Source organism: Callorhinus ursinus, unplaced genomic scaffold (genome assembly GCF_003265705.2).
Source record: "Callorhinus ursinus isolate GAN/ISIS: 27379988/994484 unplaced genomic scaffold, GSC_fseal_2.0 scaffold38, whole genome shotgun sequence".
NCBI classification, from domain to species: domain Eukaryota; kingdom Metazoa; phylum Chordata; class Mammalia; order Carnivora; family Otariidae; genus Callorhinus; species Callorhinus ursinus.
Window position 1 is genome coordinate 2,955,018 of NW_027397100.1, and position 27,493 is coordinate 2,982,510.

The following is a 27,493-nucleotide window of genomic DNA, read 5'->3' on the forward strand; positions in this document are numbered from 1 at the left end:
AGGATCGAGCCAGAGACTCCCAGAGGGAGGGCCAGAGACATTAACAGAGACAGAGACAAAGGGGTAGAGCGAGAGGCAGAGGGGGATGAGGGAGACCAGGAGGGATACGAGGAAGAAGGAATAAGAGACACACAGTGGGAGGAAGAGATGGAGAAGGAGACTCCTATGGAAAGGGAAAAAGTGGGCAAATGGGGGTAACCTGGGGCACTCACTGCGGATCTCGGCCGTGGCGTACTTGGGGATCATGGAGTCAGTGGTGAGCTCAGGGTGCAGGATGCAGCCGTGCGTGTAGGCGTCCATGGGCAGCGCGCCCAGCAGCTCCCGGTACTGCAGCACCCTTGCGTGCTGAGGGCTGCCCGCCTCAGGCATCAGGGCCACCACGTGCTCTGCGGGGCACAGCGGGGGCTGGGCTGGGGGGGCTCCCGCCCTGGCCACCTACCCCCCTGATTTGGACAGGCCAGGCTCTGGTACCCCATCCCTCGATCCCAGCATCCTGGACCCCCGAAATATGGAGGCCCACAGGGACCGCCCCTTTTCCCAGGCTCTTGAGATAAAGTCTCCACCAGGCTGACAGGGGATCTTACTGGTCTACCTCATCTCCCTGGAGTCCTGCCAACCTGTCTGCTAGGGGGCAGCTCCTCACCACTCCAGGCTTGTTGCCCGATGGGGGTCTAGGCCCAGTGTTGCCAGGCTTTCAAGAGAAGCCAGAAATCTGGATGCTTAAAACTGAATTTTCTTTGATTTTTAATTGTTGGCAACTCATTCATATTCTTTCTACACAGTACATGTCTGGACCCCGACCCCCTCTCAGCTGGGTTTGCAGCATCTGCCATAGGCAGTGGGCTTTTGAACCTGAAGAAGGCCGGAGGGAGGGAAGGAGACATGGGGCCCTATAGGGTTCTGCGGTGTCGGGGTCCTGCTCACATCTGCAATGTTTTAGGGTACCTGGGCCCATGACTATGGGGTGCCCGGGGGGCCCATGGCCCTGACTGTGCTTATAGGGATTCAGGGGGCTGGGCCCTGCCCATGGCCTGGCATTGTTGGAAGATCTGGGCCCCGTGTGTGGTGACTAGGAGGGCCTGTGTCCTGCTCCCGCCTGGGGGCTCTGAGGACCTGTGACCATACCTCTGACTCCAGAGCTCCTGGGGAAGTAGGCTGTAGCCCCAGTGCTCCCAGGGGTGTGTCTGGGCCAGCTAGCCCTTTCCCTGGAGTATTGAGGAGAGGATTTGTGGCGTCCCAAGGATCGTGGCCATGCCTGTAGCTCTGTGATTCCTGGGGGGCATCTAAGCCCTGTTTGCAGCCCCATCGTTCCTTTCAGGGAAGGCTGGGTCATGTCCACAGCCCCATTGGGCCTCCTCAGGCTCCCCAAGGTTCTGGGAACCTGTCTGAGCCCATGGAGTCCCTTGGGTCTGTGGCTGAGCCCCTGGTGGGTATGGCAACCATACCTCCTGTAAAGGTTCGCTCCACGTAGTCGATGATCTGGTCGTAGTCGCTGATGATATTGTCCCGGTGGATGATGACGGGCACCTCCTCCCCCAGGTTGAGCCGCATGAACCAGGGCTCCTTGTGCTCGCTCTGCGGCAGGCTCACGTCCCGCTCCTCACACACCAGGCCCTTCTCTGCAATCACGAGCCGCACCTGCAGGCGCCAGGGTCAGAGCAGGGAAGGCGGGCAGATGCGGGCGCAGGGGGGGGGGGGGGGGGGGGCCCGTGGGGGGGGGGGGGGGGGGCGCGGGGGGGGGGGGGGGGGGGGGGCCATGAAGGAGGGAGGTCAGAGGTCACACACAGGAGGTGCATGGTTGCTTCCAGCTCATTCTTGGACTCCTGGCAGGGGTGGTAGGTGGAATCTCCCAGGACCCTGGAGCCTCTTGGCAGGAGGAACACAGCCCTACTCTGGGGCAAAGCGGCAGTGCTCCCTGGTGGTGATGGGACTGGGTTTCACAGCTGGACATATCTGGGATAGGATTCCTGGCTCTGCTCTGTGTGTTTGGGCAGATTCCTTAAACTTTCTGAGCCTTAGTTTCCTTATTTGCAAAATGGAAGTATTAATAGTACCACCCCAGTGTCTGGTACATGGAGGGCACTCAGTTCATGATTTCATTATCAGGATTAGATGCTCAGCCTGGCCTCCAGGGGTACATCTGGCCAGGAAATTCAGAGAAATTCTTATCAACATAATCAATAGCTAAATTTCTCAAATTGTTTGGGAAACAAAACAAGGTGCAAAATAATTTGCCAACATCAGACGAGTCTTTTATTGCCCCACACACCTTCCCATGTGGTTGTTGAATATTCACAATAGCCTCCCAGAAGAGGGTAGTTGGGGAACTATCCCCTCTGTTTTTCTTGATGATGAGAAAACTAAAGGCCAGAGAGGGCAAGTAACTTACCCAAAGTCACACAGCCAAGGTAGCAGCAGACCTGAAACTGGAAGCAATGGGTCCTGACTCCCAGCCCAGTATTCTCTGCCCTGCGGGCACCTTCAGAGAGTCCTGGGCCTGTCCCTCCTTAGTTTTTCCCTATGTCTCTAAGGGGTCCCAGACAAATATTTGAGCTGGTAGAAGCTAGTGGAGAGCCTTGAAGCTGGGGCCTGCTCCTGACACAGCCCAACATTTCTGAGCTGGAAGACAACAAGAGATCACTTCGTCCAACTGCCCCCTGCCTGTGGATGGAGACTCAAAAAGAAGATGACTTGTCCAAGGTCTCCCAGCAAAAAGATGGCAAATGACTCCACTCCTTCCCACTAATGGCTCCAGTTCAGGGAAAGGGAGGGCACCCCTGAGGCCAGCAAAAGTGGTTCTCCTGGAGGATCAATGTCCCCACACGCCCGGTAGCTCCTGGAACTGGGCGTCCCCAGCCTCCCTCCCAAGTGCCAGGAGTTAAGCACTTAACTGCCCCACAGAGGGGCAGCATGGTATCATGGTCAGACCTTGGACTGGAGGCCAGGCTGTCAGTTCAAATCCCAGCTCTAGCACCTACTTGCTGGGTGACTTGGCTTTACATCTGTGTGCCTCAGTTTCCTCACCTGTCCAATGAGAGTCCCACCAGCAATTCCCACAGAGGGCTGCTGTGGGGATGAGATACTTTAGTCCCTGCGGAACAGTGCCTGGCACACCGTAGGCATAACGTGTCTTAGCCACTTGTATGAGATCATCTAGACTTGAAGCCTGGCTCTGCTTCTTATTTGCTTTGTGACCTTGGACAAGTCACTTGACTTCTCTGATCTTAGGTTCTATGAAATGAGGAATGTAATCCACTCTTTCAAGCATGGCATGAGGTTGGGATGGGATGACGTGGATAAAGTCCCAGCCCAGGAGGTTAATACATGGGTTCTACTATCACAATCTCACACACACACACACACACACACACACACACACACACACACACACTACCTCCCACCCGTGGCTGATGTCCTAGAGCAGTACTTCATGCCCCATCCTCACAGCTAACATGAACACCCCTTTCCTTGTGGGGAGGGAGAGGCAATGAGCCCTTGAACCCCCAACCCTCATTCACAGATTCATTTGCTCCATTAGCCAAAAGCAGGCCGTGCAGACGGGGCTGGGAGGTCCTCACCCTCTGCCACAGCAATGTTATGTGACCTTAGAGCTATCACGGCCCCTGAGCCTCCTTTTAATCATTAGTAGAACGAGGGCTGGACTCCGTGTTCAAGGTGCACCCTGCAGTGCTGCCGCACTACATTCAGATCACACCAGAGACAGTAGGAAGGAACTGCTGATTCTGTCTAAGAGAGGGGGAGGAACTGTGCCAGAGAGTGAGCACCGGGGGTGGCATCTGTTTGGTCTGGGGATGTGAGTATGTGAGTGCATGAGCCTGAACCTGAGTGGCAACTGCGTAAATGAACGTGTGTGTGTGTGTGTGTGTGTGCATGAGTGTGGGTATGTATGGATGAGTGTCTGAGCAACTGTATTAAAGTATTGTGTGAATGCATGTACATTAGTGTGGATATGAGTGTGCATAGGCACATGTGTGTGTCCTTATGTGTATGTACAAGTGAGTGTGCATGAGCAGGAGAGTATGTGCATGTGTATATCTGAACTCCTGGGTGGTGCCAATGCCCTGGAGAAGCCCCAGAGCAGTCAAGGCTGGAGTTTGGCTGGAGCCGAACTGCCCACTCCCTTCCTCCTGCTCATCCTGGCATCCTCCACCTGGGCGATCTGGCTCCGCCCAGCCATCCAGCCTCCCCAGGCCAAGCTGGGACCACTGAATGGATGGAAACAGAAATCAAATCAGGCCTCTGCCCTTGGCAGGTCCAGACATTTGGCCTTGCCTCCTGGCAGGGCACCTGCCCCCAAGGACCACTCCCAGGTCCTGCCCTGGGACTCCAGTGAGGGCACCAGGTGGGGCTGGTGCCTGGGGAGGGGACTTTCTTTAGGGATGTAAGAGTTTTGCTTGGAGCTGCCTTGGGGTCCCGCCGGCAGGCAGCCAAGGAGACTTTCTCCTTTAGCTGAGCTGCAGGCCAGAGCCAGGTGCCATCCTGCAGGGGAGGGGAGGGCGGGAGGAAGCCAGGCCCGGGGGAAGGGCATGCAGTCACAAGGCCATCTGCCACTCTGAATCCCAGAGACTGGACCAGACTTAGGTGGTCATCACGCAGTGTGGCCAGCCATCAAGCACCCCTGGGGCAGACTCCTCCCCGCAGGTGCATGGAATTAGCTCACTGGTGCTTCTTGTCATAGTTGGGCACTGTCCCTCCTCACCCAGGCCCTAGTTTATGAGGCAACGGCAAGGTGCTGGCTTGGCATCTCTGCCCAACCCTTTAGTTGCTGTGTGACTTTGTAAAAGACATTTAAGAGTCTCTGAACCTCAGTGTATTTCTCTCAAATACTTTTTTTTAATTAATCAAGGTGAGGGAGTGGCCCACACAGGGATCAAAGGAAAAGAGTTCCAGGCAGAGGGACTGGCCAGCACTAGAGCCCCGTACGGTGTCTGGTGTATTGAAACACAATGAGGAGGTCAGTGTGGCTGGGGCGGGGGGCGGGGCAGACAGGGAGAGAGACGAGGGCAGGTCCTGTACAGGGCCTTGTAATGGAGACTCCCAGGTTCAGGGGTCCATGAATCAATCCAGGGGCTCTTTAAACTAGGATGGGAAAATTATATGTTGATTTTCAGTAATCTCATACTGACAGCATTTTCTGCAATTATGAGTAGTGTAGGCGACAAAGTATGGTAGTGTTAGCAATGCCTGAAATATTGTCGCCACAGGGAATCACTTTCATCACTCCACACTGCTACAGTACACTCAGCAGGACTTTGACATTACAGGGATCGGTTCTGCCACAGGGTCAGGCTGTATAACGGGTTAATATAGAAACGTGTTATTATATAATGAATTTGTTTTAAAAGTATGACATTAGCTGTACTTCGATTGGCTTTCCTTTTAGTAATGCAGTGTATTTTATTTTATCCATGAAAAGCATTATTGTGAGAAAGATCCACAGGGTTCCCCCCGTTGATGAGGGGTCCATGACCTAATCACGCTTAGGATCCTGCAGCAGAGCCTAAGGCCATTATGAGGATTCTGGCTCTTTCCCGGAAGGACCCGGTGAGCCACTGCAGGCTTCTTCTTTTTTTTTTTTTTTTTTAGATTTTATTTATTTTTGTGAGAGAGAGGGAGAGTGAAGGCGAGCAGGAGGTGAGGCAGCAGGCAGAGGAAGAAGCAGGCTCCCTGCTGAGCAGGGAGCCTGATGTGGGGGATCATGACCTGAGCCAAAGGCAAATGCTTAACCAACTGAGCCACCCAGGCGCCCCAACCACTGCAGGCTTCTGAGAAGAGTGGTGAGATCTGCAGTTGTCACCTGTGAGTTTCTGGGGGTGGGGGTGGGGTAAAGTGTCAAGTGCAACATGGACAGGGCTGGGGGCCAGGACCCAAGAGCTTGAAAGGCAAGGCCAGGGTGGGAGGTAGGGATCACGCTCCACCTCTTGCTTCCTCCTGCCATGTCTGAGAGGGGCCTCTGGAAGACCTGCTCAGTCTTGGGTGTCAGGACTGTCTTCTGACAGGACCCAGGTCTGGGCCTCTTACTGCTGGGGGCAGAAGGTTGGGCCAGGTTCTCCCCACAGGTACTTCTAAGACAAGGGCAGACCCTGAGAAGATGGGATCAGGGAACCTTGAACAGGCTTGTTGCAGGAAGCCAAGGATGGCTCTCAGAGACTCACCTTGGTAGAAATAACAAGAACAACAGCTAACTCTCATTTGGCACTTTCTCTGTACTAGACACCTGCTCTAAGACATTTACATGTGTTACAAAAACCTAATTAGGTAGGTACTAGTATTGTGCTCCTTTTACAAAAGAGGAAACAGGCACAGAGACAGCACTAAGTTGCCCAAAGTCACAGAGCTAGTAAATAGCAATTTTGGTTTTTTAAAAAACTGGCTGGTGCGAGGACGGAAGGATGCTCAAAGGGCTGGGGACACACAGAGACAGGGCTGTTCTTCCTGCCTAGGGAGGGAGGGATGCAGGTTGTATCACACATCTAGTCCATTTTCATGTTGAAAAGCCGAGGACCAAAAAGGGTCAGGACATACATGAGGTCACAAGCTAATGAGTGGGAATACCAGCAATCAGAATGTCTGCAGGTTTGCCCCTCCAAGTCTCACCCCTTTGCCCACCCCCACCCCCCAGCCAAGGAGAAGGAGGCTGGAGGGCAGGAACAGCCTCAGAAACAAGCTAACATCTACACTTTGCATTTAGAACCTCCTCTGAACCCTGTGGCCCCAGGTGATCACTTATGATGGTGCCCAAAAGTTCACTGTTAGTGTGCAATCTTTAAGGCATCGTGCTAAGTTTGTGGCCATGCATGATATCATCCAATCCTCACAACCCTCTGAGGTAGGTACCATTCCTTCAGCACAGAGGAGGAAGCGGAGACTTGCAGACGTGAAGACACATGCACGAAGTGACACTGTGGGAGGTGGCCCAATCAGGCTTTGATCTCCTGTCTGGCAAATGTAAGTTTGCTTACTGGGCACTTTCTATGAGCCAGGTGCTGCTCCAGGTGATTTAATGGACACATTTGCTGAATCCTCACAATGGCCCTATCCTGGATGTGCTATTATTATTCTCAATTTACAGATGTGATGCCTGAGGCATGAGAGGCTAAGCAACCTGCCCAGAATTATCTAGCTGGTCAGTGGCAGAGTTAAAATTGAACTCTGGGCAGTCTGGCCCCAGAGTCTGGGTTCTGGACCGCCTCACTGTCCTGCTGCCCTCTGGCTCTGGGACTGTCCCCAGATGTCCCATGAAGCCACCACCACCACTCTTGGGGGTAGGCTATTTTCTGCTATTCATGTACCATTAAAGACAGGCTTCTAGATGCTCTACCAAGGGGAACTGCTCCCTGAATGCAGGCAGGGCTCTTCAGGACTGAAAAGAAGGAAACTTACCTGCTTAATTCCTATTATGTGCCAGACACTTAACGTATGTCCTCTTAATCTCCCAGGAATTCTGCAGGGTTGGATGCAAAAGTCCCTTTTGCTACATGAGGATGTTGAGGCACAGAGAAGTGACTTGTCCAAGGTCACGCAGCCAGTAAGCACTTAAGATGAAAATGGAACCCAAGACCATCTGACTGTAGAGCCCATGACCTTCCCACCAGGCTACACCGCCTCTAGAACCCACCATGGTCCCCCAGGCAAGGGGAAGGTCCTGGAATGGGAGGCAGGAAGATACCCAGGCTGGCCTGGTCACAAATGGGGTTGCAATGGGTAGTCCCATCCCTGAATAAGGGGCCATCTCAGCCTTAAGTGCAGACTGAATAGGATATATTCCATGGTGGCAAAGGGAAGAGCAAGAAGCTCCCTTGGGGAATGGTGATGGGAGGTACCATCCCTCTGCCCCCTGTCCAGTGCCAGCCACTGAGGCCTGGCTCCTAAGGTGCTGGGTGGGAAGGTATTCTGAAATCTGGAAGTCAGTCTAATTCATCTCCAAAGTGCCAGCAACTTGCATAGAGCCTGGCATGCAGTAGGTGCTCAGCATGCATGTGTAGAATTTATGGGTGAGGTCCAGAGTGCCCTGGCTAACCCAACTCCTCCTTCCCCTAGCACTTTAGTGATATCATAACACCTATAATTATCAGAGTCTTGACCCTTTGCCAGGCACTGCTACCAGCACGTTTTGTGTGTCACTTCATTTTACCCTCAAAATAACCCTCTGAGAAAGGTACTGCCATTAACTCCATTTTACAGATTATAAAACCGAGGCTTTGGAGAGGCAAGGCAACCTGTCCAAAGCTTTATAGTGAATTACTGGGGAAGATGGCTCTTCCACTGGGGACTGCCTGGGCTCAGAGTCTATACTCTAAACTGGAGCTACTCAAAAGAGGATCAGTGGGCCAGCTTTATCAGCATCACTGGCAGCTAGTTGGAAATGCAGCCTCTTGAGCCCTACTCCAGACCTGCTGAATCAGAATATCTGGGGTGGGACCCAGCAGTCTGTGTTTTAACCAGGATCATGCAGTGATTCTAATGTATGCTCAAGTTTGGGTAGTGCCATCTAGAACACTAAGTTATACCGCCTCTTCAACAACCCTCTCAGCAGCTCTGAGAAGGGGTGGGAATTAGAAGAAGTAACTATTACTATTATCATTGTTGTTGTTGTTATCATCATCATCATCATCATCATCTCATTTCCCAGATGATGAACTGAGCCTGGACCAAGACTCAAACTCAATCTTTGGCTCCTTTCTCTTTACGGAATCTGTTTCTCCACCTGAAAAATGAGTGAATGGAACAAAAGGATCTTCCAGGAAGAAGAGGAATCCCAGGTCTGACAATGAGCGCCACTTAGGAGATCAGCAGCACTCGCTGTTGGGCCCTGGCCATGGTGCTGAATTCGTGCCCCACTGACGGACAGCCGCCCAGAGTGGGAGATTGCGCCCCTAGAGGCTCCCCTGTCTTACAGGCGCAGGGTCTGGCCCTCACCCCCAGGAAGCGGGAACCGGAAAACTCAGCACCAGGCTGTATTCCTAACTGCTCCCCACCCCCAGCTCGTCTGGGTCTGAGAAGGGGCGGAGGGGCCGTCTGTGTCTTTAAGAGCAAAACATAGATTTTAGGGGCCGAACCGAGCTGGTCTAAGGAGATGGGTTAACTCCTTCCTTCTCAGCTCAAGATAAGTGTGGATGCAGGAGAGGACTAGGGACAAACCCTCCAAGCCCTAGCCAGAGGAAGGCTCCCAGACAGGCAGGAGCTGTGACCTGGAGGGCCTGTAGTATCTGGGACAGCAGCTCGGAGGGAGGCCCACCACCGACTACTGGAGCTGGAGGCTGGATCCCAGGAAGCGCTCCTCCTCCCTCCCCGCAGCAGCCGCCCCCTCCAACAGGCCGCCTTCCCAGCAGTGCCCATTCCCTTCCCCTTGCCTTTGTCTCTCTTCTCAGCCTTCCAACAGACTGGGTCTTTCTGGGAGGGAAAGAGGCATAATGGATGTTCCCAGAATTGAGGATGGTGCTCCTGGGGCCCAACACAGGGCCAGTCACCTCCCGGGAGAGCAGCCCGGCATTCTCCACCCTCCGGCCCCTGAAACCCCACATTTCACCCTCCAGCCTCTCACCGGGGTCCTCAGACCTCTTCTAACCTCCTGGATCCCCTCCCCCACGCCTCCTAGCCACCGGGTGCATTCTGCTCCCCTGCTCCCTTGGGCTCTACCTTCTGTGAGCTGAAGGACTGGGTCCAGTGGTACAGAACAAGGCTCTCCTTGGGCCAATGGGCGGGGCTGGCCGCCTCGAGCGCGTCGGGGGCCTCCACCGGCTTGGCCGCATCGCTCTCCAGCGCCGAGATGGGCCACCAGCTGCAGTTGGTGGGGGTCAGGTTGTTGGGGGTCGCCATGACAGCCCGGAATCAGAGGGAGGAAAGAAGGAGGCTCCGCGGCGGCAGCTCTCTCTCGCCCAGCATCACATGGCCTCGCGGAGCCTGCCCCTCTGCTTCGCTCCCTCCCTCCCCTCTCCGTGAATGTCATTACTCGCTGTGTGAGTGGGGGAGGGGCGTGGGGGGTCCCGGGAGCTCCTTCCCTCCTCCTCCCCTTGGCGCGCCCCTGGCCCCTGCCAGAGAAACCACCAGTCCTCTCGGGTCCGGCTCCCTGGAAGGGTTCGAGGAGCCACAGGGGAGTGGGCCATGTCCCCCAAATAGCTAATATCTGGCCAGTCATCTGCCAAGACTCCACCATTGTTAATGCATTCTGACTATCTTCCAGGAAGCAAATACCTCTTAGGACAACTGGTGTTATAGAGACACATTCCTTTCATAAATCAGTGTCTGGAAATAGCTTGTCTCTCTTAGGGGCTGTCATTTTCTAGCATTTCTCCTGAAGGACCTCTAAGGACAGAAGGGAGCAAACTACGAAGTCCGGAGCAAATGCTTACATAGCACTTGCTGTGTGCCCAGGCTTTACAACCATCAAGTCATTGAGCCCTCACAATAACCCTATGAGCCTCGTTTTATAGAGGACAAAACTGAGCACAGAGAGGTTAAGTGACCTTGTCCAAGGTCCCGTAGCGAGTAAGTGGTGGATTCAAGATTCGAACCCAGCTTGTCTGGCTCCAGAGTCTATGCTCTTAGTGATAAGGTCATGATACCATGATAATGATATAGACAAAAGCACAGCAAGCATTTATCAACCCAAGCACTTTACACGCATCATCTCATTTCATCTGCACAATAATCATTTTTACGAGAGGAGGAGGATGAGGTTGAGAGTCAAGTCATTGGTCCAAGGTCACTTCACCCAGGAGACTAAGGCATAACTAGCAGAGCCCATAATGTCCTGCTGTCACTTAGTTTATCCTAAATATTCGTGGGAGTTTTACATAAAGTTCCTTAATATACCCTTGCTTCCCTTGCTATAAATATTGTTGTAATTTATTTACCATTGAGCAAATAGATGCACCAGGAAGATAAGCTTCTGATTTGCCCTCCCTCCATGTGATGCTCTTAAAAACTCCTGAGCATGGGGCCGCCTGAGTGGCTCAGGCGTTAAGCATCTGCCTTCGGCTCAGGTCATGATCCCAGGGTCCTGGGATTGAGCCCCGCATCGGGCTCCCTCCTGGCAGGAAGCCTACTTCTCCCTCTCCTAGCCCCCCTGCTTGTGTTCCCTCCCTCGCTGTCTCTCTCTCTGTTAAACAAATAAATAAAATCTTAAAAAAAAAAAAAAACTCCTGAGCACATCACCCTTTCAGACTGATAAGCATGACTCTTGAGGAATCAGTGTCCTTCCTTCTACCAGATAGCAAAATTTCCGTGGCCCATGGGCTTCCCTTTTTGCTTTGGCTGTCAGGAAGCTTGGAGCTACATTTTCTACTAAGTCCCAGTTGCCACATTAGCCTTCCTGGTTCAGCAAATTCTTTGTTGCCCTTCCATGAATTTTTTTTTTAAGATTTTATTCATTTGAGAGAGAGAGAGAGAGAGAGAGCCCACGAGTGGGGGGAGGGTCAAAGGGAAAGGGAGAAGCAGATTCCCCACTGAGTAGGGAGCCTGACTGGGGGGGGCGGTGTGTGTGTGCTGGATCCCAGGACCCTGAGATCACAACCTGAGCTGAAGGCAGATGCTTAACAAACTGAGCCACCCAGGTGTCCCTCCATGAAATTTTTATTCCTTTTTCCTCAAAGTGTCTTGTTGTTCATGATTAGATTTTACAAAGCAGGATATGATGTGTCTTTAGGGAAAATTCAAATTTTCAGGGAAGTAAGACCTTAGAAAATCTGGTCCCTGTAGAGGCCAATTTTAGGCAACAGGCTTGAGCAGTGGAAACTTGAGCAAGGCAAAAGGGCCCACAGCGACCACCTAGCTGACCCAGATAGGCTCATTAAGAGACCCAACTTGAAAGAGCCATCAGCCCTAACTGACCAGTTACAACCAAGCACAGTTCCTAAGATTACCAAAAAAAAAAAAAAAAAGGACAATTCCATATGTCCCCATACTCCCTTACTCCACCCTAAAACTATAGCTCGTGGCAGACAAGCTCTCCTTTACTGTCCTGCCAATGCTCCCTTGCAGTGTATCCAATAAACTTCTATCACTTTTGTTCTGCGTTCAGTGAATCTTTCATCCCTGGCACTGCCAGCCGCCACCCAACTGGGATGCCCCACAGTCCCTGTGTCTTCGACCTAAATGCATCCAAGGAGCCCATGTTACAGCAGTTGCACTCAAATGTGTACTCATCCCCTCAACAAATATTAACTGTGCCCCCACTGTGTACTAGGCGCTTTGATGGCATCAGAAATACGGTGACAAACAGGACAGACATTGGTCTGCTCTTTGCATTTTTCACTTATCGATACATCTGGGAAAGAGCTTCCTATCGATGCAGGTCTAATCCATACTTTAGAACAGTCTACATGGTATGGATGCCCTGTAATAAATTTAACAACTCCTATTAACAGACATATATGCTGTTTCTAATTTTTTGTTATAAAAACAATGCTGCAGCGAAAATCCTTATTCATACAGATCTGTGCCCATGTTTGAGTATAATTTGTATGATAAATTCCTAGCAGTGGAGTTGCTAGATCGAAGAATATGTCTCTGCCCAAGTTCCCTTCAAAGAGGCTGTTCCAATTTATACTCCCCACTAACAATCAACAAAAGGGCCCATTTCCCTGCACCCTTGCCCACTCAGCATATTTTTTAAATATTTTTTTTTCTTTTTGAATCTCTGGGTGAAAAATGGTATATTGCAGTTTTTATTTGCTTCTCTCTTTTGAGTTTTTATGATAAAGAAATTTTCAGACATGACATAGCAAACAAAATAGCTCAATGAACATCCATATATCCATCACCTAAATACAATCATTAGTTAAAACTTGCCACGTTTGTTTAATTTGGGAAGGAGCGTTTGAAGTATTTTGAAACGAATTATAGGCATCATGATACTTCATCCATGAAATACTTCACTATTAGATACTTTACATCTAATATAAGTCATTTTCTCCATAAACACACTTTTCACATTTAAAAATTTAACAATAAGGCCCTGATATCTAGTTCACATTCCCATTTCTCCTGTCATACCGGAAATGTCTGCATAGTGAGTTTGAACCAGGATCCACACGAGAACCATGCCTTGAATTCTGTTGTTACCTCTCAACTCTCTTTTATGGAGAATGGTCCTCATTCCTTTATATTTTTCCCCACAATGTTAACTCACAGAGCCGTCCTGTACAATGTTCTGCTTGGGGTCCTGATTGGTCATTGTCGCGCCTTTTATCTTGTACTGTCCTCTGTGTTTCCTATAAACTACCACTTAGGTCTAAAGCATAGACTAGATTCAGGTGAAGCATTTGTGGGCAGGAATTTAACTAATCCTTTGTGGGTGGAGCCGTGTGCTTCATTTTGCCTCGAGTCTGGACATCCGCAATGTCTTGGTGTCCCACTATAAGTGACGCCATATTTGATTGAGGTAGTGACCACCACTTTCCATGTTAAATGTCCATTTTTCCTCTTCCCACCAGGACCTTGTGGGTATCTGGTTTCTCATCCACTGATGGTCCTTGGCTAGACCAATTATCAGGGGCTGTAAAATGATTTTCTAATTTTGCCCTTTCAGGTGCCTTATCAACTGGCATTCTTTGAGTTTCATCTTTTCAACTGTTTCAAATCCATTTTAATTTCTTCCACAGTGAATGGTCTGTGTTTCCGTGCGGACCTGGGCAATTATACCCCAATGTGATGAGTGCTGTGCTGGGGTAAGGACGGGGGGTGTGGCAGAGCCGGGAAGGGGCGCCTGCCTGTCCCACCTGGGTGCTGGACATGCCAGTGAAGGCTCTCAGGAGCTGGGGGCTCTCAGCATGGGTTCCTCTGAAGCAGATCCCAAGACAAGAATTCAAGGACAAGCGGGGCACCCGGGTGGCTCAGTCGGTTAAGCATCCGCCTTAGGCGGATGATGATCCCAGCAGGGAGCCTGCTTCTCCTTCTCCCTCCACCTGCCTGTCTGCCTACTTGTGATCTTTCTCTGTCAAATAAATAAATAAAATCCTAAAAAAAAAAAAAATTCAAGGACAAGCAGTTAACTTGGGAGAAGGAAACTCTGGGAGGCAAGTGGGGGAATAACAGGCAAGAAAGGCAGTCTGGGAAGGTGTATTGTCAAGCAAGTTAGCACCCTGGGTGCCCAGAGCTTAATCCCACAGGGAAATCCCAAGGCTGGTGTAAAGCACTACCCCCCCCCCCCCAGGAGGAAGAAAGCCAGGGCATTTGCACACCAAGTCCTGTCATTGTTGGAAGGCTGCTCCTTGCAGGGAGTGCTAATTTCCCAGCACTTCCGGGCCTGCCCTGAGGTTGGCAGAGAAGCTTCCAGTGACTACAGAAAGCCCTCAGGCAACCCATGTGAGTGCTGCCTGCTGGGGGTCAGCTGGTGTGCACAGAAATGGTAAAAGTAGGGACGGGTAAGGCATTGCCAGCACCTGCTCAGGGACCTCTAAGAAGAGACTTTAAGAATGAGGAGGAATTAGCCAGATGGAGAGAAGATGGGGAAAGGGATGCATGCTCCAGGCAGAGGGAGGAGCAGGTGCAAAGCCCAGAGGTAAGAGAGAGGGTGCGGTGTTTCAGGGACCCACGGCTGTTCATCTGGTTGGAGACAGAGGTGAGAGATGAGGCTCGGTGGTCATGCCAGGCCTGCTAAGCCACCTTTAGGAGTTATCACATCATGCTGAGGGCACTGGGGAGTCACTGGAGAGTTTTAATCAGGGAAAAATAACGTCCAGTTTGGGTGCCAGAAATTTGAAAACGCCTGAGATATATATACTGACATTCCAATGTATTAATTCACACTGGAGACGAGCTGTTCCTTGCCAGTGATGGGATCACTCCTGCCCTTCTCTCCCTGAGAACCAAGGACGGACTCAGCCACCAAGAGGTTGCCTTGAATGTGAACTCAGTGCACAGAGAGGTGGAGAGCCTCAGGGAACTGCTCACTTGGGCCTACTACTGGTAGATTACAATATGTTATTACAGTAACAGCTATGAGGGTTTCCCATGTACTAGACACTGTCCTAAGCACTTTTTAGTCATTATCTTAAGTGAAGTGAGATTGTTACTATCCTGATCACAGGGATGGGGAAACTGATGCTCAGGTGAATGAAGTTATTAGCCCAAAGTAAAGTGCTAACACCCAAGTCCACAGAAAATGGGAGTTCTAAGTGTCCACACAATAGGGGATTAGATAAATAGAGTACATCTGTAGCATGGAACAATTTACATCCACTAAATGAGTAAGGGTATAATGTAGAGGTTACAGTTAAAAACAGGTTGGAATTATATGAGCTACTCTAAAAATTCTATTTAGTAAGGGTTACTAGAATACTTAAAATATAAAAAGAGGGGCGCCTGGGTGGCTCAGTTGGTTAAGCGACTGCCTTCAGCTCAGGTCATGATCCTGGAGTCCCGGGATCGAGTCCCACATCGGGCTTCCTGCTCAGCAGGGAGTCTGCTTCTCCCTCTGACCCTCTTCCCTCTCGTGCTTTCTATCTCTCATTCTCTCTCTCTCTCTGAAATAAATAAAATCTTTAAAAAATAAAAAGAAAAAAATATAAAAAGAAAAAAAGTAGGTTACCAAAAAAGTATATACGATTCAATTTTTAAAATATGTTAAGTTAGGGGGGCGCCTGGGTGGCTCAGATGGTTAAGCGTCTGCCTTTGGCTCAGGTCATGATCCCAGGGTCCTGGGATTGAGTCCCGCATCGGGCTCCCTGCTAGGCGGGGAGCCTGCTTCTCCCTCTGCCTCTGCCTCTCTCTCTCTCTCTCTCTCTCTCTCTCTCATGAATAAATAAATAAAAAACATTTAAAAAATAAATAAAATATGTTAAGTTACAGAAGGATAGTCAGCAGAAGTGGTTACATGGTGGGGCACTTGGGTGGCTCAGTCGGTTGTGTCCGACTCTTAATTTCGGCTCAGGTCACGATCTCAGGGTCGTGAGATTGGGCCCCGCATGGAGTCTGCTTGAGACTCTCTCTCTCCCTCTCCCTTTGCCCGCCCCCCTCGTCCCACTCACACTCTCTCTAAAATAAATAACACGAACTGCCTGACCCCCAATCACCAGCTAGGAAGCAGCAGAGTTGGGGCTGGGGTCCAGGTCTACCTGATCCCCAGATACACCTGAGCCCTTTCCTCCACACACCACTGCCTCCGTAGATAGCAGACACTGAACGGGCCATGGCCATGGGTGGACTGGGGTGGGGGTGGTGGACATCCTTCAGCCTGAAGTTTCACTCAGGAGATTTTGCTTCCAAGTCTGAGGCAGGATGAATGGTTCTCCTGGGAGTTAGAAGTCGCCTGAAGAAATTCGCTGTGAAAAATCCTAACAGTGAATGCATCTACTGTCTATATCGATTACCTGAGGGCCTGCTGGCTCAGGAAGCCACAGGGACCCCAGAAATGCCGTAAGGGTGTGGTGGGGAGCACGGTGGACTGGGAGAGCATGTGTTCTACCTGACATACAGCTGGCCGCTCCTTGTTCCAGCCAATCCCTCCCGGAGTGGATTGCAAGCTTGGCTGCCAGCTATTCCAGGTTTTCAGGAACCTGGAGATCCAGAGGTTCACGTGAAATCTCTCATCTTAAAATGTGTTATGAAAAAAAAAAACTGGCTGGCACAGAAATAACAAAACATATTCGTGGGTTGGATCTAAGCCCTCACATCATCAGTTTGCAGCCTCTGCATGAGATAATTTTTGCCACAATCCTAGGGGCAGTACGTCAGTTAACGTAGTGCTAGCTACTGAAAGAGAGAAACCACAGTGGCTTTACACAGAAGTTTATTTATCACTCACGCAAAGTCCAGTTAGCAGGAGGCAGGGGAAGTGCAGGGAGTTCTCTGCCAACCTTCCCATGTGGCTTCCAAGATCACCCAGGCATTGCGATCCGGCAGGCACTGCTACCCAGTGGGCACACAGTGGAGAGAGAGAGCAGAGGACCTTGGGGGAGGTTTCAATGGGTGGCAGCCCTCCTTACTTATGCCCTTGTTCCACTGGCCAGAACTCAGTCCTGTGGCCATGTCACCAAAGTGCAAAGGAGAGCTGGGGAATGTAGTCTCTGGCCTGTGACAGTTTCCAACAAGAACTGTCCTATAGACTGGCTATGCAGACCTCTGGGCTAGTTATATCCATCTCTGCCCCAAACAATTACCATCCTCTCAATTTTACAGATGAAGAAATGAATCTCAGAGAGGCTAAGTGACCTGTGAGAAGTCTTACAGCTAGGAGCACTGTCTTTCTGACTCCAATCCAGGGACCTTTCCTCTACCTCAGTATTTCCCAACCTTGCCATTTCCTAAGAATCACCCATGGCACTTGTTAAACATAGAGTCCTGGAATGTTCGGGGGAGAGTGTGGTAACCTGTATTTTCATCAAGAACCCCAGATGATTCTTCTCTCAGACTCTGCACCAGGGGCTGCACCTCAGAATCATCTAGGGAGCTTTATGAAATGCTGATCTCTTGGCCCTAACCCCAAGAATTCTGATTCAGTGGGTCTGCAGGGAAGGGCCCTGACACTGACATTTTATAATACTCCCGGGTGACTCTAATGTGCAGCCAGGGCTGGGAACCTCTGCTCCCACACCAAATTAGGCTGGTAAATTTTTCAAACTAGAGCAGCAAGAGAGAGAGAGAGAGAGAAATCAGTGAGTGAGAGTCAGCATTTTAAAAACTCTTCAAGTGATTCTAATGTGCAGTCTAGGTTGAGACCTTCTTGATAAATAGACAAGAAGACTGAACCAGTAGGTTTGGGGTAAGCCAAACTCTTGGTATTTTTTAAAGCTCCTCCAGGGTATTATGACACCACTGCCCTAGGGCTCTGCTACTCAAAAAGTATCCTCTGAATTATCAGCACATCTCTGGGAGCTTGTAAGCAGAATCTCGGGTCTACCCTAGACCAGCTGAATTAAAATCTCCAGGAGAGGGGCGCCTGAGTGGCTCAGTCGGTTAAGCGTTGGCCTTCAGCTCAGGTCATGATACCAGGGTCCTGGGATCAAGCCCCGCATCAGGCTCCCTGCTCAGCGGAGAGCCTGCTTCTCCCTCTGCCTGCCACTCTGCCTTATCTGTGCTGTCAAATAAATAAAGTCTTTAAAAAAATAAAATAAAATACCCAGGAGACAAGTACACACTCTAGGCACACAGGCTCTTTTGGGGGGTAGGACAGCAGATTAGGTCCTCCAATAAGGGCTGGCTCATCTTCTTTCCATCCCCATCCACCCTCCCGAAGCTTGCAGGAGGTTTTCTAGCGTCACTAGCATAATCTGTCCTCAAAGATCTGGGCCTTGCTGCCCCCGTGCTGTGGCCATCTGTTCATGGATACTTTGGTCTGGGCATGTGCATGGTCTGATGAATCAACAGGGGACTTACAGGCCCTTTCTGCCAGGGAAGGACATCACAGATGCTGGGTACTGTCTTGGGGGCGGACCATGGGATTGGGTGCTTCACCTGAAGATCTAAAGCTCTTTAGATCTCCAGGTTGGAGAAGAAGGCAGACTTGTTTTGTGAGGTTCTGGGATGAATCAGAGGAAGCTACAGGGAGGGAGGCTGCAGTTCAATATAGGGAAAAGTTTCAAACAAGCACGGGCCAAATTGAGGGTTGTAAGCTTCTGTTCCCCAAAGAGGACTAGCAAAAGTTGAATGGCCTTCATGCAGGGGCACTCGGAGGCAATGTCTGGATTGGATGTGAACTGGAAGAGCTCCCCTCAAGGCGGAGACCTGCAGGCCCCTCAGAGGCTAGGAGGCGGGGTCAAGGAAAAGAGCTCAGGGAGGGAGATGATTCAGGGTTCTAATGTGCCAATCACGCGTGAAGGCAGTTTGCTTAAACACAAATGACTGTGCATGAAATAGTTTCCGTGTCGGTCTCCACTAGTTTGAAAGCTGTGAGGTCAGCAGCTGGGCTGCCAGTGGAGTACTCTGCACCTGGCACAGATACAACAGCATCTGTTCAGTAAATATTTGTTAACTTAAATGCAAATGGCTGAACATGAGCATTAATCTATTTGTCTCTCATTGGTAATTTTTGTACACTGTGGGACAATTTGGCACGCTTTTGTGCATCTTTAAAACATCTTTGTCAGGTGTTCAAATTGTCCATTTTTCCGCTTGCTTTCTCATTAAGTGCTAATTATTTTTTATCCAGCTTGTATCTGCATGGCATTCTTTGTAATGAAAAAACAACTCATATATACTAAATGTCCCATGGAGGGGGTATTAAATCATTCAGGGGCTCTCCTCCGCAAAGCCCATCCACCAATCCTAGTTAAGAACGTCTTATCTGGAAGCATCTCAATGAGATGCCAACAGCATGGTCTCCAGGTGAGTGTTCTCTATGGACTACTTTGTGTTTGGCTGTATGTTGTTGTGTTTTTTTTTTCTTTTCTCTTCTGAACATCTATTACTTTTGAATAAGAAAAACTAACCAGCAGGAACTCTGGTTTTAAACTCTATTTTAGATCTCTAATTTATTTTAGCCAGCTTTATCTAGTTGGCAATGTTATTATTTGAGAAAATTACACACAGAAAAACAAAGTGAATGCTTCCAATAACCACTTAACAAAGACGCTGAGACCCAGAGAAATAAAGTGATTTATCTGTCCTAGGATACATGAGCAGAACTCAGGCCCTGACTTGCAGGTGGGTGTTCTTTTTTTTTTTTTTTTTTTTTTAAGATTTTATTTATTTGAGAGAGAGAGAGAGAGAGCATGAGCAGTGGGAAGGGCAGAGGAAGAAGCAGGCTCCCCACTGAGCAGGGAGCCCCATGCAGGGCTTGATCCCAGGACCCTGGGATTATGACCCCAGCCAAAGGTAGACACTTAACCCACTGAGCCACCCAGGCGCCCCTGGGTGTTCTTTCTTATACACAACTCCCTGCCCTTCCCGCTGTGAACCTCTTACTGTTTTCTCTCACTAAGTCAGCAATGCAGGCTGTCTCAGGCATTCATGGCCTCACAGGTTGGATATTTCACTTCATGGATGGGATTTGTGTAGATTCCAGAGTGGAGACAGCCATCAGACCAGGCAGCCTCCACATATGCCTTTGCTTACTGGAAAACCACAACAGGCTGCAGATCGAATGCACAGAACTTCTGGCAGAAGCCTGTCCCTGGCACCAGGGCCACTTTGAAAGTCTGTTATTGGGTGATCTGCAAAGGCTGCAGGCAAGTCTGTGCCATTTCTGCCACGTGGGACATCTTGGGCGTATCCAGGATTGCTGAGAAGTTCTCCATGGACACCTCCTCCAGTCTGGCTCTGGCTTCTCTGAGCCAAGTGAAACGTGTAGGGCACTTCTCCAGGGGTCCCCGCCATGCTGAGCAGGGCTTAGGACTGGGCTCCACTCCTTTTCCATTTGATAGGACCCAGCAGAGGGAATGCAAAAGCATTCATGCTGCCCCAGAACCTATGGCAGCAGCTTTGGGCTCTGCAGAAGCACCAGGGGCTGGGCTCAGCTGTGACAGGCTGGAAAATTCACAGGGTGAACGGATCGCAGGTCTCACAGCTGAGAAATGAGCATAAGGATTTTTTATTGTTTTCTTTTGTTTTGTTTTCCCTGGCATCTGGGCAGATGAGTCCACGGTGGATGTTCTGGGTGTCCTAAGGTCAGCTGCAGAATACATTTCATTGTGGGGCCCTGGTCTGCGATAAAGAGTATCTCTGGGCTCAGATGATTCTTGGAGGTGGTTCCTGGGTTTGGGGTCCACTGGGAGAAGGTGCGTTGGAAGTCCAGTAGAGAAATTCTGAAGGCCAGAGACTGAGAGACTTGAACCTAAAGCACTGACAGGTTCTTAAGGCCCACCCTGAGAAATTCTTTCTACACCTTATCAGGGAAAGACAAACAGGCACTTACATGACTAAATCTTAAGAACAGATTGCATAGTAATAATCAAAGAGGTGTTGATTTAAAAAAAAATCTTCAGTGGCTTCTCAAGAAAATTATAAGAATAATACACATTAATCATAACAAATTCAAATAATACATAATGTAAGAAGTAAATATAACTCCACTCTCCTGAAGAGGTACAAAATAAAGTAAGGTATCATTTTTCAAACTACAAGATAGGCAAGCTTAAAAAAATGGTCATCTCCAGCCCTGGCAAGGGTATAGGCCAGGGTTTTTTAACCTCAGCACTCCTGACATAATTCTTCCTTTGTGGTGGGGGCTCTCCTGTTTATTGTAGGATGCTTAGCAGCATCCCTGGCTGCTACCCCCTAGATACCAGTAGCATCTCCACCACTACCTCCCAGGCTGTGACAACCAAGAATGTCTCCAAGCATTGTCAAATGTCCCCCCCCCCGGGGGAGGAGGGTACAAAATGAGCCCCTGCTAAGAGCCATTGTAGGCAAATGGACACCCCAAACACCACTTGTGGGAGTGGTATCTGGCAGTTTAACATACTTATCAGATATTAAAATTTGTGTCACAGAGTGCCTGGGTGGCTCAGTTGGTTAAGCGTCTGCCTTCAGCTCAGGTCATGATCTCTGGGTCCTGGGGTCGAGCCCCGCATCGGACTCCCTGCTCAGCAGGGAGTCTGCAGCCCCCTCTCCCTCTGCCCCTCCCCTCCTGCTCATTCTCTCAAATCAATCAATCAATCAATCTTTTAAAAAATTTTGTGTCACAAGGAACTTCACTTTAAAATACATTTACAGGAGTACAAACTTGTTCAACGAGCACTAATGATAATAACGGATAATGGCACTAGTGGTTAATGCAGCACTATTGGTAATATTTTAAAAACTGGTTATAATATTGGTAGGAAATTGCTTAAATATCTATCTAGCTAGCTAGCTGCAAAATGCCCAGACATACAACTGAATTAGGCCTGATATACAGAGGTCTTCAAGATAAAATTGTTATGGGGGGGAGGGGGCACCTGGATGGCTCAGTTGAGTGGCTGCCTCAGGTCATGATTTCAGGGCCCTGGGATCAAACCCCACATGGGGCTCTCTGCCCGGCAGGGAGTTGCTTGTCCCTCTCCCTCTGCTCCTCCCCCATTCCTGCTCTCTCAAATAAATAAATAAATAATCTTTAAAAAAATTGTTGTGGGGGGGAAAAGCAAGGTGCGGAAGAGTGTAGAGAACATTTTTGTAAAGTTTAAAGAACAAAATTGTATGAATAAATGGGTGTGTGTCTATATATATGTATATAGAAAAATATGTACATCAAAATATGTATGGATCCATGTTTTTAAAGCCTGGAAGAGAGTGCACTAAACCGCACACTGTGACTATCTTTCTGCAGAGTAGGGTGGAGAGGTATGGGGTGGGGGGGAACATCTGGGATTTTCCATCTCTATTTAAATATTTCCGAATCACTTGTATCATTTTACAACAAGGGCGTTGCAAAATAATAAAGATAAAAGTAAGAAGTAGAAAAGGAAAAAAGGAGAAAAAGGAAGGAACCGTGGCTGGAGTCCTGCCTGCTCTCCCCTGGAGTAAGTAAACCTGACTTAAAGGCTTGCCCTGCACTTCGAAGATCCCAAGGCAGCATCAGAGGTAGCGCGGCACCAGATCTTCAAAGCAATTCTTCTGGGGTTGGGGGCGGGGTAGTCATTTCCATCCTGCTCTGGGGAGACTGAGACTCAGGGAGTGCCATGATTCCCCCAAGGGCCCACGTCTCTGGCGTCCCAGGGACCACTCCCCCAGAGTCACGGGAGCAGGTCCAGCCACAGGCTCTCACAACCGCGGGCCTCACAAGCCAGCCCTGTTCAAGTGCTCCTACTTGTGGTCTCTATGCCTGCAGCTCTTCTTCAGCTCTTACTCCTTCAAGCAAAGCTGGTATTCTGCTCCCAAGGTCATTCTCCTCCTTCTGGCTCTCCTTTGCTGAAGGCATCATGCTTTAGGAAGAGGAGGGATTTGAGATCCAACCCCTGTCACCCACCAGCTCAACTGGTGGCTTCACCTCTCTGGGCCTCATCTGTAAAATGGAGATAAATGGACCTAACACCCAGAGTTGTTTTGAGGCTCAAAGGAACCACATTTGCAAATGCATTTTGTAAAACAGAAAGCACGTACAGATACTAGCTGATTTTATTTTGGCAAAACAAAACTCTAGCTCTCTTCCTATGGGGTTAGAGTAACACTGCTGGGGTCACTACAAGGGAGAAGACACTGAATGGAAATCTGAACCTGAAATATTGTACAAAGATTTGCAATATATTGCCAATACGTTGAGAAGGCTACAGGGAGTTCGGAAACTGGGTCAGTCCATCCAAGCTAGGTCAATCTTAGTCCAGCCAGAGGGACCCTTGAAGGGGACAGGAGTTCTGGCTCCCTGACAGGGGACATATGGGCCGAAGATCTAGATGTGGTGTCAAGAGCAAGTTTCCACCAGAGCCGTGGAAGACATTTACTCTTTCTGCCTGCCTGTTCCCTCTATCCCTTTCTTTGGGTAATAGCAATCCATTTTTTCCTTTGGAGAAATACCCTACCCATTCTCTGTAGTCTTGGTGAGATGGCCAGAGTGCCTGGCGAAGAGGTGGGCACTCTATCAAGCTAAAGGAGAACATTTCTTGAGGTCAAACCTATACTGCTGTGTGGGTAATTCATGATTCCTAGGAAGCCCGCAGTGCCCCAGCCATTTAGTGAATGGTCTTTGCTGCTTCGGAGCCATTGCTCAGCTCTGAGTCTGAAATTTTTCTTGAGTCCATAGTGAGATGAGAGTCTTAAAATCTGGCTTTTTGGGGAGGAAAAAAGATTTCCTAATTTCTAAACTCTCTGTAGATCAAGAACACAAATTGGGGGTGAGAGAATAGAGATTTTCTATAAGCCACAGTGGGGGGATGACACACTGTAAGATTAAAGAGAGGTTCCTATAGAGTGGGAAGGGACAAAGGCCTTCTGGGCCTGCCCAGGAGAAAAAGCAGGACAAGTGTTCTGGTCTGCCCTCCTTGAAAGGCCTTTCAGAGGAGACCACACTGGCTGGGCCGCAGCACCAAGTTGGCACCTCGGCCGTAAAAGTAGCCCCAGGAGATGAGACGGTGCAAAAGGGCAGTTCTCTCCTTCCCCTTCCACCGTGTGCCATGTGGGTAATCTGGAAGTGTACGCCTGCCCCAGTGAGGGGCTGGGCAGGCGAGGAAAGCTCAGGAGACAAGCTGAGAGGACTGTGGCACATGACAACCTCATGACTAGAAACACTGGCAATGTTCGTGATTCTGCTCAGGAAGGAAATCGGGCCAGCCCTGTCTTGGTGGGTCCCACCAGAATCCATAATGCCGAGGGACAAGTCCAGGGCAGCCACATGGCTGGGAAGACCAGCAACGGGGAGGGAACATACCTGAACCACAAAGCTCGTTTGCTGCCCCTTCCTCCTGCCCAGATGCCACTTGAGGGGGGAGGATGGAAGAAAAGGGAGGGGAGAAAACCCTGAAATACTGAGTATTTATGCACAGTACGAACTGGAAGAGAGGGAAACAGCCCCCAGCACTGGGAGGATGGAGTCTGAGATCCAGGTGAGAGGGGTGAAACACAGGAAATTGTACAGTTTTGGACCAGAGTAGCAGCAGGTAAAATCTGACGCTGCTAAGGAGCCAAAGAACTTGACTCTTGCACAGAGGGGCACAGAAGAATGAAAAATGGGACTAAATCACTCTGATGACGATGCCCCAGAGAAGCTGCCTGGGAATTCCTGGCAGCCGGCAGAGGCTCTGGTCTCCAGTCCGGGAAGGCCTGGTCATTCAGCATTCCTGTTGGTTGAGTGACCTTTCTGATATCCTTTCCAAGAGAGCCACAGGTTTTTCTCCTCTCAGACACAGCGTCATCCCTGAAGAGCACATGAGATGAGAGGAGTGGGAGGCAAAGCCCCTGAGGACCAGCAGCTGGGTAGAGGAGGAGTGGCTGAGAGCAGGGCCACAGAGGCCAGAAGGGGACTGGAGTTAAGAAGGAGGTCATGTCCAGTGTCAGTACTCAGAACTCAAGCAACATAAGAACTGAGAAAGAGGAGCAAGATGGCGGAGGAGTAGGAGACCTGGATTTCGTCTGGTCTCAGGAATTCAGCTGAAGAGGGATCAAACCATTCTGAACACCTACGAACTCAACAGGAGATCGAACAGGAGAGTAGCAACAACTCTCTGAACAGAGAAGCGACCACTTACTGGAAGTCGGGCCACTGCTCCTCCAGCAGGGACCCAACAGGCGGCAGATCCGGGGAGACTCCCCTTCCTTCCCGGGGAGGAGCGGTGCGGGAGCGCACCGCAGGGATCTGCTGGGTTTGGAGACTCCACACGGGGTCAGGTGCCAGAGATAGCAACGCTCGGTCACAGGCCGGGTGAGCGCGGAGAGCGGCCGGAGACCGGGGACAAGGGAGTGACTGCTTTTCTCTGTGGGCGCACTGAGGAGCAGGGCCCCGAGTTCTCAGCTCCTCTGGGTGGAGATTGGGAGGCCACCATTTTTGCCCTGGTCCTCCAAGGCTGTACTGAGAGAGAGCTTGCAGGGAACAAAAGCTCCTGAGATCAAACCCGAGCAGCTTGCTTAGCCCGGACCGACAAGGGCGGGGCAATTCAGCCTCCGGCAAAGACTTTTGGAAACCACAGCAACAGGCCCCTCCCCCAGAAGATCAGCACGAACAGCCAGCAAGCCAAGACCAAGTTTACCGATCAAGGAGAACGGGAGAACTCCAGCACTAGGGGCATACTGCACATAGAATTCATGGCTTTTTTTTTTTTACCATGATTCATTAGTTCATCAAAGTTAATTTTTGTTAACTGTTTTTTTTTTATTTTTCTTTTTCCCTTTTTCAACCAACATCTTATCAATCTCTTTAAAAAAAAACATTTTTTATTTTTCATTTTTAGAGTCATATTTTATCCCTTCATAGTAGTTACCCTTATTTTTGGCATATATATATAAGTTGTTCTTTCTTTAAAATTTTGAGATACAGTTTCTTCTAACAGATCAAAATATACCCTAAATCACCAGTGTATGGCTCTGTTCTAGTCTCCTGCCCGATCACATTCTCTCTCTTTTTTTTTTCTTAAATCTTCTTCTTTCTTTTTTCAAACAACTTCTTATCTTATCAAGTCCTTTTATAAAATCTTTTATAATTTTCATCTTTACAGTCATCTTCTATCCCTTCATTGTATCAACCCTTATTTTGTACATATATGTCTTTCTTCCTTTAAAATTTTAGGAGGTACTTTTTTCTAACAGACCAAAATACGCCCAAAATCTAGTGTGTGGCACTGATCTATGCATTAGCCTGATCATATTTGATCATATTCTGCTTTTTTTGTATTGTTCTGTTTTTGTTTTTATCTTTTTTTTCTTTTTTTTTTCTCTTTCTTTTTTCTTTCTTTCCCTTTCTTTTCCCCTGGTTTCAGGTCTTTTCTGATTTGTATACAGTATATTTGCTGGGGACGTTGTAAACCTGTTAGCATTTTGTTCTCTCATTCATCTATTCTCCTCTGGACAAAATGACAAGACGAAAAAAATCACCTCAGCAAAAAGAACAAGAGGTAGTACCGTCAGCCAGGGACCTACTCAATACGGACATTAGTACGATGTCAGACCTAGAGTTCAGAATCATGACTTTAAAGATACTAGCTGGGCTTGAAAAAAGCGTGGAAGTTATTAGAGAAACGCTTTCTGGAGAAATAAAAGAACTAAAATCCAACCAAGTCGAAATCAAAAAGGCTATTGATGAGGTGCAATCAAAAATGGGGGCACTAACTGCTAGGATAAATGAGGCAGAAGAGAGAATCAGTGATATAGAAGACCAAATGATGGAAAATAAAGAGGCTGAGAAAAAGAGAGAGAAACAACTACAGGATCATGAGGGCAGAATTCGAGAGATAAGTGATACGATAAGACGAAACAACATTAGAATAATTGGGATCCCAGAAGAAGAAGAAAGAGAGAGAGGGGCAGAAGGTATATTGGAGCAAATAAAAGCAGAGAACTTCCCTAATGTGAGGAAGGAAACAGGCATCAAAATCCAGGAGGCACAGAGAACCCCTCTCAAAATCAATAATAATAGGTCAACACCCCGACATCTAATAGTAAAACTTACGAGTCTCAGAGACAAAGAGAAAATCCTGAAAGCAGCTCGGGAGAAGAGATATGTAACCTACAATGGTAAAAATATTAGATTGGCAACAGACCTATCCACAGAGACCTGGCAGGCCAGAAAGGACTGGCAAGATATCTTCAGAGCACTAAACGAGAAAAATATGCAGCCAAGAATACTATATCCAGCTAGGCTATCACTGAAAATAGAAGGAGAGATAAAAAGCTTCCAGAACAAACAAAAACTAAAGGAATTTGCAAACACGAAACCAGCCCTCCAAGAAATATTGAGAGGGGTCCTCTAAGCAAAGAGAGAACCTAAAAGCAGCAAAGAGCAGAAACGAACACAGACAACAGACAGTTAACAGTCACCTTACAGGTAATACAATGGCACTAAATTCATACCTTTCAATAGTTACCCTGAATGTAAATGGGCTCAATGCCCCAATCAAAAGACACAGGCTATCAGATTGGATTAAAAAACAAGACCCATCCATATGCTGTCTGCAAGAGACTCATTTTAGAC

General features: G+C 49.1%; 1 protein-coding gene across 8 annotated transcripts in view; it reads right to left on the reverse strand.

The window, feature by feature from the left end:
• GDAP1L1 (ganglioside induced differentiation associated protein 1 like 1) overlaps positions 1 to 27,493 on the reverse strand; it is a 59,566-nt gene that overhangs the window by 16,657 nt on the left and 15,416 nt on the right. For 4 of the 8 annotated variants that reach the window (XM_073880381.1, XM_073880377.1, XM_073880382.1 and 1 more), the window contains 2 exons: positions 1,446 to 1,638; positions 213 to 386 (listed from right to left, as the gene is read on the reverse strand). In XM_073880381.1, coding sequence (XP_073736482.1) covers positions 213 to 386; positions 1,446 to 1,551 — 280 coding nt within the window. In that variant the 5' untranslated portion in view covers positions 1,552 to 1,638. Of the gene's footprint in view, positions 1 to 212; positions 387 to 1,445; positions 1,639 to 2,389; positions 9,633 to 9,660; positions 16,418 to 27,493 lie in introns of those variants that run through there. The other 4 variants (XR_003209171.2, XM_025875632.2, XM_073880376.1 and 1 more) reach the window with 3 other exon arrangements.